Genomic DNA, 17,568 nt, shown 5'->3' with positions numbered 1-17,568 from the left:
TTGCAATAATGTGATTAGCTGATAACTATGCAAAAAATATATTTAGTGCTAAATATAAGTTTTATTATCAAGTTGCGATGTTGGAAATGCGCAAGACGTTAAAACGGTACAAACAATTTGCTTCATTATTCCATGTAATTTGCCTTATGACAGCATAAAATAATTACATGTAACAATTCCACTAATTAGATTGAAGCCTGATGGGCTATAGTAAGACGAAAATCCCTTTGGAAATGTATTCCTGGGTTTGCTGCAGTTCTATACAAACTACTATTTCTGACGTCGTTGTGTTGTTTTTATGCGTTGGACCAAGTTCAAATCTCTAAATTTTGAACGTACTTAGCATTGGTCAATCTTGATCAAGAATGACATATTATGCTTCGCATTTCCGTAGGTAAATATAGAAATTACGACACTGCTCGGCAGATGTACGTCTTTGATTACAATACACAAGTTCATAATAGGTTTTGTGGTTTGTACTGCGTGGTGTCAAATCGATGACTTTGTTTTTATTGGCCACTTGGGATCACTAACGCCGGCCGGCTTTGCATCGTCGCTATTTTTAACACTACATTATGTTTCACAGACTGAAAACAACATTCAAAATGAAATCTATGTAGAATTGTTCATATCCGTTACAATGATAATTAAGTCAGTTATATAGTTAATTCACTGAGTTTTTACATAAATAGATTTCATGTGTGAGAACAGATTCGGGCTCAGAGAATTCGAATCGTAGAAACTAAAAATTAAGTTTTAGGTGTAATATGTTGACCGGTTGAAACCGGTGTAAAACTGAAAGTGATTTTACATATTCAAAACGTTGTAAAGAGCTAACTATATTTCTAATTTCGTCATATAAGACTATTGCAACACGATAAACTATCACAAAGAATCATGTAGTCAGTCAGTCAACCATGAGTTTTCATATTAACACGCGCAATTTTAAGTGGATTATCAACAACAACCTCAACCACGTAAACGCCCCCGCTGAACTCGAATTGTGAAGTGCTGATAAATGTAAATCATCATTACCTTAGTTCAGGTGTGTTTACTCCATAGAAGATTGATATAAACCGTTCAAATTAGGGATAGTAAAATGACACTCAAAACTTTGCATATGATCAAACGGTTTAATTAATAATATCATCATCGCCATGATAGTTTAATAAAATAACTTTGATTAAATATAAATAACATGAAAATGATGAATGTTTCTTTTTCTTCGAGTCTTGTTAGGATTAGGGAAGTCAAACAAAATAGCTTATGAAATTCACTTTTGCCTGATTTTGCCATGATATGATTTTCACCCGTTTGGCAAGACAATAATCCTTTATGCGACCATATGCAATTATTTTATGTAATTTGGATTTAAAATATTGTGTGTCACCGATGTATTTTCACCTTTAAAACAATGGCTTGCGACTTGCTATATGCATATTAGTTTCTGTTGCGCTTTTTCCTTACTTTTAATGGTCTATATACCCGGTAATGTATTGCTCATATTGTCAGTCTAGCTCACAAGCAAAATGATGACAATGAATTGTGATTTAGTAAAGAATTTAGATCAAAAATATTACATGCATTTTGATGTCAATTTGATAGAAGAGAGTAATTGGGGTACGAATAGAATTCAGCACTATAATTCGAAATAACTCACCGCATGAAACAAAAATATAATAATATTTCGCCAAAACTGAACATTTTCTGCATCATGCTGCAGTGCATCGACTATATTGTACAAGTTATTCCAAAGGAGAATAAATGCAATACGTTCCGAATGTTATTTATAACTTTTCATTTGTTATCTAAATACGACCGAAAATAATAACTACATGAATCAGGGGTTAAGTCACGAATACCATTAGCTTTTTAGCTAATATACGAAACACGATGTATGGACGATCTGAATAATAAATTATTCAACCAGCAAAAATAAAATACTTCATGACTTCTATAGCCAAAAAAATTCACAATAGTCTTATTATTGAGAGTTGACACATCAAATGTCACTTTGGAACAGGTAAGACAATAGCGTAATAACTTTAATTCGTTAATCCGTGTTAAGACGAGCGTAAACGAAAGTGATTTTCCCCAAAAAGATTCGCGTTGTCTGGACGTTGCGTGAATCATCAAAAGACAGACACCTCGTTTGCGTCTCAATTTACATCTAAATAATAGTTTTCATTGTCCTACTGTATATACAATTTACATTGTGACTTATAAAACTTGATATTCATAATTTGCTGTTCGGTATGTAACTCAAAAGGAGACGAAAAATAAATAAATAATATTGAATCGAAATAACGTCATCAAAGAGCTTTGTGAAGCGTAGGCGCTAAATGATAATTGATATGAATAATGACTAGCACAAGATGCTTTACCCGATCAATGGTTTATTTGAAATTGACGCGAATTTCCTATCAAAATTTTAAAATTCAAAATCGGTATTTGGCGAAAATTTGATTGATGGAATTTGATAGAAAATTTGGAATCGATTCTACGAGATTATAGAAAATATGACGTACAGTAATAAAAGCAATTTTCCTGAACAGAGAAAGTGATATGATAACACACAAGGTATATATATATAATCGATGTCATATGTCTTAGTGAAGAAGAGATAAAATATTGACTCTCCCGGGCCACCTCGCGGAAGCTAACTCTTGATTGATGAAATATTTGACACGCGATGTAAAATAGCATATTCTCTTTTGTACACAGATACTCACTTACTCAACTTGATTTAACAATATCTATACCTCATAACATCAACATAAATTCAAAATTAACTAGGTATCTGAAATTATCCTATTAAATCATATATAGGCCTATCCCTAAGATTTTGATTTTTATACGAGTGATACTTGAACGTTATATAAATTATTGGGCATTGAATAATGTGATTGCCTGTGAGTTAGATGTGCGTAACCAGTATAAGTTAGAAAATTATAACATTTGCAAAAGATCTGCATTGTTTCAAGCCATTTCAACATAATTTGGAAATAATAGAATGATAAGGAAACACCATCAATATGAAATCATGAACCAAATATGATATAGTCTACTGTCGACATGCAAAATGTTATGTATTTACGCAGATCTTTGTCACAAGTACATCCAGAAGAGTACTTTCCGAAACTCTATTCATATTATAATATGAATTATAGCATACGTTAAATTACGTTGCCCTATGTTGCAGTCAAACATTCCTATATCTAATCCATATCACGTTATGCTAATTACGAAAGATCGTTTATTCACGTTTCTGGGATACTGATTAATTATAGATATAACACTTTATTACTTGGAAACATCTATATATTAATATATAAATGGTCGTGAATCGTCTGGCAGTGTTAGATCGAAACATACAGTTTTACCAGCTGATTTATTTCTATGTTTGCTGACTGATGAGGAAGTACTTGAGTGATGATCAGCTTTAGCTCCCGCCGCCATTGGACCATACATAGGAACGTTTTATTTAGACGAGGGTGATCTTAACTTTTGTGACAAACATTTCTAAAAACCATTCTGTTAAAATTCAATGACGATTTGAATTAAATATATACATTGCGCATATTTTATGACTTAGAGGTTCCAATTATATATTAAACGTGTTGCGAACTTGCTAGCTCAGTGAATAATAAATAACAAGCCGTACTCTGTATTAAACTACCAGAGTCAAAGTCTTATATATGCAACTATAAAATCATGTTGTAGTCGTTAAAGTCGGATTCGATACCATATCCTTATATCATTGGAGGCCAAACACGATGAATATCACCAAGACCGCCACAAATTGGATACACTGTAACCGAAAGGTAACGATTTCACTCTATCGCCCTATACCTCTGAGTGGAAGCTTTACGGTGCCTGAAGCTAAAATTATTAGAAATATTGATAAAAATATAAAAACGGTTGGTACTCACGTTCGATCAGTTTGAGTCCTGTTTTCCGTATTGGAGTCGAACATTTTCGCACGATTTTTCACCAAATTTCCAGCCGTAGTGTGATCAGAAGTGGAATGTGCTTTCTTTCGTGCGTCTCCCAGATGATTCTCTTTTATCCTAAGGTGAGCAGGTTTGGGTTTGGTGGGCGTAGGAGGTCCTTTACGTTTCTCCTCTTTGACCACGCCAACTTTTACGCTCCCACCACGTGGTCTTTGCTTCGGCGATCTGGACGCCTGATCTGAATCGTTAGATTGTGTCGAGGATACACTGCTCCCTCGTGACTTTTGTGGCCTAGATGACGATAGCTGTGTTTTTGAAGCTGAAAAGTACATGAATAAAATACAACTTGTTATTACATTAAAGGTATTTAAAGGGTTATCAAACAACAAAATATAGCCTCACAAATAAATATGCGACAAAGAATAAATCTATCCTCCCGTGGTACCAAACCAGTATTTAGTACACACAAGGTCACAAGCCATGGTACTAAAAGGGAAAAGATTTTTTACAGGTAAAGAGGAAAGTGCGCGATTTAAATTTGGATTCAAAAATTTTTTACGACTGAAGCATTTGAATTTTGGAATCTAATCACGCAGTCAACATGTAACAAAAAGGCGGAAGGAAATTTCATTGACTGAAAAATCTTCATATTCAATGCAAGGCATCCTATATCAGGCATCAACGTGCGTAACGTGATTGCCAAAATATATACTGGATAACTTAAATACACAATTCCTCATCTCGAGGTGCAAATCAAGAATGTAATCATGAAATCGAAGCAATTATTCCAGTAAAGCTTGTTGCACACCCGGAAATTTAGATAGCTCAATCAATCAGATGATAGCCTCGATCAATATTAAACTATAGATAACTGACATGACTAAGAAATTAACCTATGGCCCGAACAATTCCCTATAAGCAATCTAACTTTCATAATATTTCTACTGCGAATAAATGTCGAATTTATTGTTAGGCGTTCGAATCCGTCGTTTTGTTTTATTAAGTCTGTTAAATACTGGCGTGCCTTATGTTTCTTTAGGTTACGAATTAATGTATATTGTTATAAGCCAATATATTATTTATAAATTTATCCATTGATAATTCACCTGATACGGTGAAAGTCGAAATAAGTCAGGAAGTTTCTAATTTATTTCTAATACTGAGTCATATAATTCAGCAGTCATTTCAAAATAGGTAAAAATACAATTTTTTATTAATGAGATTCTACTTCATTAACACTGATAATATAAACAGAATGAAATGAACCTAACTCTGGCAACTACTTGAATGAATTAGTAACAATATTATTCACCAATATTCAATTCAACATATACTAAACAAATACGTTCTTGACGTTTTACAGTATGCTCATACGCAAACTCGATATTGTCCATCAAAAACAGCTGACAACATAACGAGGAAACAAGTGATTGCATCTGACTTGACAGCTTAAAAATTTTCTTAGTAAGCTGTTACTTATAACGCGATAAAACTGCTGTAACGGAACTATACTCTACATACGGTTATATTTCTTTCATTAAATTGCTTTATGATTTAGAGAGCTTAATCACATGCATGTATGAATGACGATATCATCCCACAAAATGATTGTATTTAATCCTCCTATTACATTCAAGAAAATAAAAAAATATTTAGTGAATTTCGTAGTAATATTACATTAGGGTTAAGCGCTTTTGAAAGGACGTAAACCGCTGATGGAATTTAAAAAAACGTAAACAATTATTGACATGTACTAAAAAAAATCGTAAATCGATCTGAAGATTTTTTAACAAATTCTCAAAACAGATATTGTGAATATAAGTATATTTGTTGAAGTTTTCAATAGTTGATGAAATACCTATCTACCCACAACATTACATCTTACTTCAGGTTACTTTTCATAGATTTGTTTGGCGCTACATTTAACTAGCATTGTAGCTTATATCAAACAATGACTAATTTTTGTTATAATCAAATTTACAAAATAAAAATACCAAATTTGATTAAAACAAAATATTGACCAAATTTAACAACAATTTTCGCCATGATTTAGTAGTGAACTTAGTCAGTAAAATTTGGGTCTAGGTCCTTTTATGAATTAGAAACGTGAAAAATCATAAAATTATAATAATGCAAATATATATTAGTTGTAGTAATATCATCCAGGTATTTCCCGCCCTTTACTACGAGATACAGAAACCACCTTTCCAGACTCGTTATATTACCTTAGATCGTTCTATCCTACTATTCAAACTAGCTTGTCATAAAGGCAAACTAACACTGTGTATAACTAACTCACTATTTTCAAAGATACAGGAAAGCGTATTGCTCGATAATGGAGTTTTGCATTGTCGAGGTATGACTAGTCTAGAACTGCTTGCAAAGTAGTGTGATGATACACGTTATAGTTCGTGAAAGATTTCATCTATCACCGTGCGTGATTCTCATATAATATTAGCTGTCAAATTTGAACACGTGATCAATTCTCTGGCCAGTAAATGGCACACAGGGTTCGGCGTTTGGTCATCACATGCTCATATGTAATGACGATTAGCCTGCCCTTTCGAAACGAAATCTGATGTGATTTTGTTGTCTGGTTTTGTTTAATGCCTGGTTGCCTTTTTTAATTCTGAGAAATGCAGAAGGCACATTTCAAATAGATCGAAACAGACAGATCAATTAACAACAGGTCTTTAGTTAAACTATTCGATTCTATTCCGCTATTTCATGCTACCCCAAAAAAACGAAAAATCAAACCTTACAAAAACCAACAATTACATTTTTGTCACTTCAGTGACCAGTATATTTCAATGTCGCATGTTATTTTAATCACAGCACATGATGAAATATTATTTTGATTGGGTTATTGCATTCGATAATGACATATTAATCCATGTGACTTAAAAGGGTAATCTGTAGGCTGACTCGTGCTGAACTAATAATATATCAGCATGTAATATAATACGCCAATAAAGAGAACATAATATGGAATCTAGTCGCCTGCAACATGTCATGAGGCCCTGTCACGATCGCGGACAGACCAAGAGCCTAAATTGCTTTTAAACGGAGGGGTTAACAAACGCTAAACATCGAGTATTTCATCTTAAGAGCAGCCTTATATTGGTAATAGTCTTGAATACTAATTTTGCATTTTTCGACCTTAATAAAATAAGGCGAAAACAAGGTATGTTAACTACGTTTTTAACAGTGTTGTGTGCTTGGTGATGACACCGTTGTATACACATACGCACTGGTGAATACGGGTGAATATTTCATACCCGAACGGAAGTGACGTAGCGATTTAGTCATAGACACTTCCGCATGTTTTAGCTTACCAACAAACAGCTGGGATAGCGAGCAGAAAGTCGGCATATCAGAAAGTAGCGCGAACCCGATTTTTGTCGAGTTGTGTGTTGTGCTTGTTGCACATACAATTATGAATATATTTAAGCTGAAGTAAGCTCAAAGTTTAGGATATCACAGGATATACGATATAACAAGTTATATTTGCCAAAAAAAACAGTGATTGCTTAATATATCTGTATTTGAATCTCATTCATATTTGATTTCACGGTAACATGTAAATTCAAGATTACAATTGCTATTTTTTGCGTTCTCACTCTGCTTCAGCTGACTCGCATATACTATCCCCAATTTGAATTTGGATCCTCACGGCGCAGAAAAACTAAAACGGGATAAAAGTGATTCAATGAAATGAAAGGCTTGATGGCGGTAGGGATGAACTACATAACAACAAGCTTTAAAGTTAAGCAAGCGACCATAGCCCTGTGTAAACGATTAACTTTTACTGACTTTCGTTCAGCTGCCCTACAATAACATACTGGCCAATACAGATTATTCTTAAATGCAACAAAAACTGCTTACCAGACATTATAGTTTGTTTATTGAAAGAACAAAATTGTGAATCTTCTAATAACTTACACTACAATACGCTATCGTACACAAACCGTCAAATACAACTCGAGTCATGATCACTGACTGACGTCAGGGTACGTCACGTCCTGTCGTCTACTTTGCGTTTCAGTCTGACTCTAGTATTTTAAGAAGAACTAAGTCTGCTCATGTTATTATATTGGAAAGGAAAACACGTTTCCATCTCGAACTATCAACAGCAAGAACCCATATACGCGTATTGACAGTAGGTCAAAAGACTTTAGTGAACTATATGTAGAAAATCTTTTGTAAAAGACCATTCAAACAACCATTAAAATCATATATCATTTTCTACCATAACTATCCATATTACTAACTATAAGTACATATGAATCGTCAATGCAAATTTCCAAATGTCGTACATATGTTCCTATATTTTAATACACTGGTACGCTCATTTTCAGTAAAGAATATTATAGATAATGTGAATTTTATGTGATTCTTTCCTAGGAGTAAAAATAAAATATCACAACTTTTGTACTAGAAACATTGATAACTAGAACGTATCGTTCCTCATCACTAAAATCTCGTTAGCTATATATTGCTCCTTATTATCAATGCTGCATCAGGCTTGTTAATCTCCCAAATATTGCCTAACAAACGATTCATTCGTTCCAACATCATCTACTCATGCCAAAGGCAATTGTTCTGTTCAAATCAATCGTTAATTTCATCTCTGACACAAACTATTACTACGCTTGCGTCAGTCTCAAGTTCTCGTTTCACTCAACTCACTTTCTTGTACATACAATCACATATTTCTGTAGAATCGTATTGTTTAAATTATAGAATGTTGATTTAGGCTCCATCGAATAACGTCACAAATATTAGGTTGATTTATTGGATGGAATCGTTCAAACATAGCATATCTGTACATTACCAACCAGAATTAAACTGTAAACTGGCTACGACCTACAAGATATACTACAAAATGTATCAAATTATCCAATAATCGACTGTGCTTCTCACATCATCAGACACAATTATAAAACATCCAGAATTAGGTGTTATTTTGATAATATTTTATTGTCGTACTGCTGAATGCAACGCAGCATTATAATGAAGCATTCCTGTTCTAATTTATTTACTCTATAAACTAAAAGTTGATGCAGAAGTAACTTTGATTAGAATATTTATAGTTATGATATAGTTATCAATAGTTATTTAGTCATGAAAATATAACACGAGCATTGATTTGTTCAATAAACCTGATAAGGTGTTCGTTCACATATAGTTTTCAATCTAAATTAAAAAAGGTTTATTGCTTCATATGAATAGATTAGAATTGAAAATCTAAAAGGTATATCAAAATATAAATTACGCGATCAGCTGATGTGTTTAGTATTGATATCAAAAAAATTAGTTTCAAGTATATCGTGCCACTCGATAAATTTGACAAAAGATATGCGACAAGATGAGGGGGGTGGTCAGCATTTTTGTAGACAGTTAAAAACCTTCATGACGTAACAAAATAATTATACAGGTGAATTGATTGTTTCGATAGCGTGACAATTATTGAATTAATTGGTATTTTATGTATTATACTGTGGGCAGTATGACTGTATCAATATCAATTATGAATCCGTCAGCCTCAAAATAAATAAAGATAGTACATTGGGCCCGGGTTTTATGTTTGTCATGAACTCGTGGTTCTTCAAGGAACTTCCTTATACCCATAAGTAACAAAATTTGTCCACATATTAAAATTAGGCTTTCTAATGTTAAAATCAGGTTTTCAAAAAATTTAGGACTAAATTGGAACTAAACTGTTCCATCTGACGATGCCCACATTCTGTATGGGACCTCCGGATAGGCCTATATATAGGTTCTCATTGCTGGTACATCCAATTGCATCGCTGCCAAAATTTTCTATATCTAGGCGTATAGTATACTTGAGCATGTGAATTTCTGAAGCATGATTGTCAAATCGTATACAAGATAATACCAAATGGACATTTTCTTAAACTAATTCTCTTAAATTAACTACTTTGAACCAAATTATCTCACTAAGCAAAACTTACAGTTTTTTACATTTTTAATCTGGAAAAATATCAATTAGCTTTCTCGACAACAACGGTAAGTCACCATATCAATTTATACGTTTCACACCTGTTTGGGTTCGAACCTTAGTTTTAAAATAATACTTCATCCTTAAACTACCGTTGAAATACATTTGATAGTATGTTACATACTATCTTCATTAAAAAAGATAATCCGCATCTCAAAGCAACAAACGCGTGGAATCATGAACAATCACAACAGAGTAAGTTAATTCTGGAATTTTATACTGCCATCCCACCTACCGTTAGGAATAAGCAAACTTTTACCGCCCCAAAAATAACACAGAACATCTGTCAGTACGGGGGTTCTGAGGGTGAAATTTGATTATTTTTCTGCATCCCCTCTACACCGAAGAGGCTCTACAAAAGCGGTATACCACTCACGTATATAATGACTGTAATTTTCCGGTTCGACTTGCTATTCTCAGTTTGTGGTACACATATGGTACGTTACACAGTTAGTTTATTGCCAAATTATAACAACAATTTTACCTACTATCCTTTAAAACCTATCATCAATTTTAACGTACCAATGTCATATATGCCTATTCTTGGCACGCACAGCCTTGATAAACAATAATAAAAAATAATAAAAGAAGCACACTCACTTTGTTCAACTTTCTGATCCCAAAGCTGTTTCATTGCTTGAAAACTCTTCTGAAGATTCGGATCCGACATAGATCTACGATGTTTGGCATCTCGATTTAGTCTTCTCGAATTACTAGCCATATTATTTCCCGAATTTGTAGTTGGAGTACTGGAATCGTGGTTGGTAGCTCCTCTGTTTTGCGCTCTGTATGGTACCCTCTTTTGCTCGGAGTTTGAGCGTGATGCGTTTGAAGTTGATCGCTTTGGAGGCACCCTGGGCTTTGGCTTTTTCGGATCTTCAGGGCCCTGATTCCATGATTCCATCAAAGCTACTTTGTCCTTGACGGGCACTGATGAAAAACAAATAAGACATCTGCGATTAGTACAGTGAGCGCTCATTCAGCTAAACGCTAGTTTTCAGCTAATGACACACATCGATATAGCCAGTATACAGTTGCCGCTGCTTTCCGTTGTTTTAATGACTAGATTATGCCGTTATGGTATGTTTCTTGGGAATGACTCATGATTATGTATCGCATGTACGTATGCAGCCACGTCCGCTCATACAATCATACACAATCTATTAATTTATAATAGAAATAATTGGAAACGATATAATTATACTATCTTACTACTTGTAAAATATCACTCTAACAAATTTTGGTAACACTAAAGTTGGCCGTTATTTTCAAAATCATTATTCATAATGGTGCGAACAATATTCTCAAATTGAAACTAGTTCAGCGTATGTGTATCAGACAGGAGGGCATTCTAACAGAACAAGACTAATCAATTTACAATATGAACTATTTAATCTGCAACTCCAGAAATGAATTCAATTTGATTTTGAAGCAACAAATTTAATGTCGTCTAATCTTATCAAACTAGATTTATTGTTTTACCCCGTTTTTATGTATGATAACATACGAATCATTTGAGCTTGTGATTATGGCAAACTAAACGAAGCTAAACAAAAAGAAAAGTAAACTTCAGAAATATTGTTCTTTGTTGGTTATATCGCATTAGACAGTCGAATAAAGGTCATTTTTTTATATTTCAGCGTCTTGTCGGGTAAAATTGATCAGCCTAGTCAACTAACTTTAAACCAATACAAAAGGAAAAAACACGAGGAAAAGTCTGATTTTTTTGAAAAGTTACTGCAAAGATAAAATACTACTGAAACATATGTATATAAAATATCCTTCCAATAACTAACGCTTACCGCAATAATAAATCAAAGTACCTCCCAAAATAAGTTGCACCATTGTTCGTTCCTGAGCAAGCGAGACTAGCAGTTTAGTGCACTACAAATCACGTACTTTACCTTTACTAATGTTTGACGTACCTTGATTTACTCTTGTCTAATTGGCAAGAAGATGTGAAATTCGACGCGAAAATCAATTAGCGCAAAATCTATGTTTGCAAAACTGTAAATATATTTGGCCATCGTCCGACAAACCTCTCTTTCCAATTATGATTGGCCCAATGGTGGATCGTCTTTAGTTTACTTGCCTTATTCGCTGGCCCACACTCGATAATATAGCGTGTATTCTCAAGTATTCTCAATGGTACAAATCCTTAAGCTTTTTGGTACAGATCAAATAAATCATTACGACGATTTTAAAAACATAAGTTCAACACCTTGGCAAGGTTTTCTATAGTTGAGAATGATTTATGAATATGTGCTTGAAAACCAATACACAGAATACGTTTAACGTTATCAAAAATGTTTGGATTCTGTCAACTTATAGCAGATACTTCTAAACAGGATGAAGCTTTTCTCATCTCAAGTAAAGCATAGTGACCATTTTTTACTACTACTTCGCAAACATATTTGTGTAAGTCGTAAGACAAAACTCGTCTACGCTGCAATTACTGAGCGTTGTGCTACAGGAAAATGCTCAAAAAAGTGTCTTGGTATGACTACTATAAGCACACGGATGATGAACTTATTTGGCAACGAGTCAAGAATGACATCTGTCATAGTCCTGAACTTATTCTGATTATTTCTTGTTAGCATTTCCGCTAACCGCGATAAATGTTGCCCACTCAGTGAGTTATAGATAGATGACTGGATCTGTTGAAACTGATGAAATGACGATCTGTAATTGTTCCTGATCAACAAACACTGGTCATGAGCGCGAGTTCCGCATTTGCAACCTCACATGTGAAAAATTGTCCTCGGAATTTTCGAGTGCAAAGTCAATAGTACTCGTAATTTACGAATTTAAAAAAACGAGTGTCCATTTTTCATTCGCCGAAGACATTTTAACGAATTCAGATATAGATTGTAGCTCATCTAATCTCAAACAGCTGTTTGTATCAGCATAAGAATTGCCATGATTATAGGATTACGTCTATGCGACATGCAATAAAATAAGTTTCAGTAGTAAACGTGTTCGATATATATATAATAGAACTAATTTAAGTGATATTGTATTAATTTGGACTCCCACTGATATTAATAGAATGCTTGGAAATGGTGTATTCCCTGATATTGTAGGTAAACGATACAGAAATAATATCCATTTATAAATCATATAGAAAACAAAAGTTATTACTATTCGCGATGAAATATATTATATAACTAGGAGGCGTCTTAGTGTATGGAGCTGTTGGAAACAAGGCAATCCGATATAATATCCTTCCAGATGAGATTTTACTTGATAAAATTACCTCATTCATGATTGTACATAATATTACGCCACAGGTGTCAGACTCAAAAAACGAATGGTAATTTTCAAGACAAATATGATCTACATCCCTTTCAAATTAAAGCAAGCATATTGCGAACAAAATGGAAATTTTTTATGCAAAATGCTATGATTGTATATAAGCACGTTTAAAAGTTATGATAATTTTTTTTTAATATTATAAGATACCAAAGTAATTTGGGACCCGGTCTTGACACGTTTACGCAATTTTAATCAATTGAGATTCGATGTTTTGGCAGGAAATGATTATATGATCTAAAAATAAGCAGTGATATAATATTCTTATTGATTAATGTATTTAATAAACCTAAAATAGACCGGTGCTTTTTAAAATGTGTTGCAAATATATTGTTTGTAAACATTAATTCAAATTTGAATCAGACAATAATAAAAACTAAATTATGAGAATCATCATTTGAAGTGTTTAAATTTGATGTTAGGTAAATGGCAATGGCGTTCTACAAGAAATGTATCACGCTTTTGAACGCAGCACAATTTATAAAAATATTCAACTGACAAAGAGTATTTCGAATAAAAATATTCAACTGACAAAGAGTATTTCGAATAAAAATATTTAACTGACAAAGAGTATTTCGACAACTATATTCAAATCTAAAGCGTTGAATGGAGTGATTCATTTAAAAACCATTTTCGAAATAGTGGTCGAAAGACTTTATATTTTAGATCAGAAAACAATATGACCAATTTACTCGAACAATGGTTTCAACTCTCCAGCATATAGCAAAATGTACGTTGAACTAATAGAGAATAGAAAATGCAAGTCTCGAATGTAAGATTTTTCTAATTTGATTATGTATACTGATATTGACTACTCAGCCTTTTTCAAATAGTAGAAGAATACTCACTTACCTATTTACGTAAACAATAAGTTTGTGCTGTCTCTAACATATACAAAGACTCCTTTTACACCAAACACAATTCTATATTTTCTAAAACCTAATGTACGATATGGAAAGAAAAGACGTCTGAAGTAATTAACTACACAACAATCTGTAACTTATAACGTGTGGTATGACAGCGATAAAAGTAGTCTGTTGTTGTCGGGCTTAGCCGTGGACAATAAAATATAAGGAAGTATGACATCCTTTTGTTCAGTTAAGCATCTTACAGTCTTAGGTAAATCAGTTTCGAATGACGTCACACTAGAATTTTCTCGGAGTTTAGTTAGCATATTTCTATGATGTGACGATAAGATGCATGAGTGGGAAGCAGGAGTCATTGGCCATATTTGACCAAAACTTCGTTTATAGACATGGAGTTTTGTAAAATATGCTAAACTAATAGGAATACTGTTTGTCAGCACAAGTGGCCATCTGTCCTGTCGTAAATAGAATTACCAGCGTCCCATTCATGTTTATCCAGTGTCAACTTCTACTTTCAGCGGAATTACTTACTATCTTTACGTTATCACCCGTTAAACTCGTTAATTTCTCGTTGACTATTATTCATAAGGGAGTGTAGGTACGTACAATTATTACTGCAGTCACACAATTAATATTGTCAGTGCACTGTTATTGTGACAATATGTTTACTGTCGCGTGCGCTAGAAAATAATTCAAAATCTACAACAATTTCATTATTAAAAACATCCAGTTGTATTTATTTACCTTGTGTCAGAAACACTGTCTTAGCATCGTCTGCAAAATAAATCCTAATATCCGGTAGAGTCCTTCGCGTCATTCTATACTACGTTGAGTTTTCCTTCTAATCGATTACTTGATATATTGAATAGGTGGCATAGATCATCATCAAAACAGCAATCAAGCCTAGCGATGCGGTCAAGCTAAAACCGTACTTACTACATTAAAGCAGTTATACAGAAATACATTCAAAATCGTTTTATAAAGCAGCAGTTGCCTGTTAGCATGACTGACACAATGACGTTTCCTTGTAGACTGAATGCATATGAAATCAGTCAGATCACGCTTATGTTAATGCTCTTTTGACTATTTTAATACACTCTCCTAATTTTGCATTGAAAGAGCTTCTATACCGTAAAATAGCTAAATAACAAAGATTTTACCTAAGGCATAATTTGGGGAGGATATTATAGCCTTACATGACTATATTTTCATTGTTTTGTTGGATTAATCAACCAATCACCTAAATATAACTGAAGTGAGTCCATTGTGGTACAAATAATACCGCCCACTTGTACGTGCATTGATGATTTGCTGAATGAATTCTCTCAATAACACCTTCGTATTTACCTCCAATAGTATAGTCCCCAATAAACAAAATGCAAGTAAAGTTTATTTTGACTACTCCACTGATATGTTTCTGTTTTTGGAAAATAGTTATCAATAACCAATAACTAGGCAAAAGCATTCTCACCAAAACCCCTTTCAAGCAACGAATTCAGGAGCATTTTAACACGAATTTTTTAATGGTCGATATCTCAGATTTAGTTTACTCATAAACGTCTCATGTTAAACCATAAACCACAGAAATTTGTATATAGAATTTTTGTTTATATACAAAATTATTAAACAACTTATGTACGTTTCTGACATATCGACTTCCTAATAATGTAATAATGGCTATCCGTTTACAATTATTTCATTAAATATCAAGTTGCTATCCACTGTTGACACACGTCTAATGGAAATTCCATCACAATGTTACATCTATCATTGTTACAACCTGAATGCAATCTAGCCCACTTTCCGCTTACATGATCATTTTTCAGGTATCGTTATGTCATTGTAGAGTCATCTCAAATTGTAGATGTTCTTGTATTATTACAAAATTAGGCGCCATTTGGTGCTGTATTTTGCAATAAAGAAATGGAAATATGTTTTTCTCCAAATATCACCAGTTTTCATATCGACTCAATAATGCTTCATATGAATCTCATCAAAAACGCTACTACAAGCAATGACTGGAAATAACGAAAATTGCCTAATTGGCGTATTCCAGTACATCCTAAAATATGTTGTGAACTTTTTAGTAACAAATTTAGTCATACTAACTGAAATTTCATGGTAATATCGCACACCTCAAATAACATGCGAGATTGCAAGTTAACAACTGTGTTTCATATTTGTTTATAATTCACATCGATTATCTAGTTGGTTGTCTGGTAAGTGTGAAAACTACCAAATATCACCTTTATTCAGGGGTATTGTGAAATCATTTGAATAACGAATTTCTACACTGATACTAAGACGCTAAATATACTATAACAAAAACGCGGAAGCGATTTAATACCCATCGTCAGCTGAGTTAAAAAAATTCCCTTTTTTGAAAAAAGCAATGTCTTAAATTCGAATAACTTTTTAAGTATTTCCTCCGAATTTCAGTCTTTATGTCTCTATTTTATAGAGATAAAAATGCATTAAAAGTTCGACAAATATTACTTACTCTTTTTTATTCAAGCGGGTTCGTCTTGAAAATTTTCTTGGTTATCTTTCGAAATTAATACCTTATATCCTTCATTAATCCAACATGCCACACAACTACAAGAATACCGATGTAGCAATGTAAAAATCCAATGCTGTATAAAATCAAAATGATTTCTGCAAATTTAGCCTAAAATAAGCCTTATATACGAAAAATAAAATTCAATCTTAATTGCTTTTTTCTAATTTTTTTTTTCAATTTTTGATAAAATTCAAGTGATATTGTGATCTACAAATAATTTCAATTAGACTTAATAGACTTAATGCATGTTGAGCTCAAGTTGTAAGTTTTTAATTCATACTCCATTTTGAATAAATCACAAAACAAATGGTTACTTGCGCTGACCTGTTTCGCCCCACAGAAAGGTAGCCGGTTTAGTAACAGTAACATCTGTTTCCTGTGAGCAATTTAAAACTAGTTTTCCACTTTTAAATGTATACTGACTACATAATTTCTGCACATTGATAACTATACCATGGATTGAACCGTTACTTCATTACTCTATACCCGCGTGAGCACTGACTTTATTGATATTTGAACACCAGAACAATTTTTGGTGTTGTAGTCTCAAAATATCAACCAAATCGGTTCTATTTAAATGTTTGCATCACTCGTGGTCGAAATTCGTGCCGCCGACATCATGTCGATGTTCAATTTTGAGCTGAATTGATCTATTTACACGATTAATGTCGTCATGGTATGAAACTGGCGAAAATTTAGATTGCAGTACGTCTGTGCCAGAAATTAAGATGAGTTTTTGCACTAAAAGCAATACAAAAGCATGGCAGTTATCATAATCCGATACTAAATAGATCATTTTTATCCGAAAAAAGAAACTTCAAATAAATTGACGCTATTAAGAACTAATTTTGGAAC

At 33.2% G+C, this 17,568-nt stretch overlaps 1 protein-coding gene across 6 annotated transcripts in view; it reads right to left on the bottom strand.

Moving 5' to 3' along the window:
* The window catches only part of LOC120327493 (uncharacterized), a 48,902-nt gene that overhangs the window by 24,149 nt on the left and 7,185 nt on the right, over positions 1 to 17,568 (bottom strand). Inside the window, exons 1-3 of one of the 6 annotated variants that reach the window (XM_039393798.2) lie at positions 16,654 to 16,804; positions 10,576 to 10,905; positions 3,933 to 4,272 (exon numbers count right to left, since the gene is read on the bottom strand). In XM_039393798.2, the coding sequence (XP_039249732.2) occupies positions 3,933 to 4,272; positions 10,576 to 10,905; position 16,654 (671 nt within the window). In that variant the 5' untranslated portion in view covers positions 16,655 to 16,804. Of the gene's footprint in view, positions 1 to 3,932; positions 4,273 to 10,575; positions 10,906 to 11,777; positions 11,840 to 14,139; positions 14,305 to 14,897; positions 15,077 to 16,653; positions 16,805 to 17,568 lie in introns of those variants that run through there. The other 5 variants (XM_039393795.2, XM_039393799.2, XM_039393796.2 and 2 more) reach the window with 5 other exon arrangements.

Source organism: Styela clava, chromosome 7 (assembly GCF_964204865.1).
Source record: "Styela clava chromosome 7, kaStyClav1.hap1.2, whole genome shotgun sequence".
Lineage (NCBI taxonomy): Eukaryota > Metazoa > Chordata > Ascidiacea > Stolidobranchia > Styelidae > Styela > Styela clava.
This window is presented reverse-complemented; position numbering and strand designations above follow the sequence as displayed.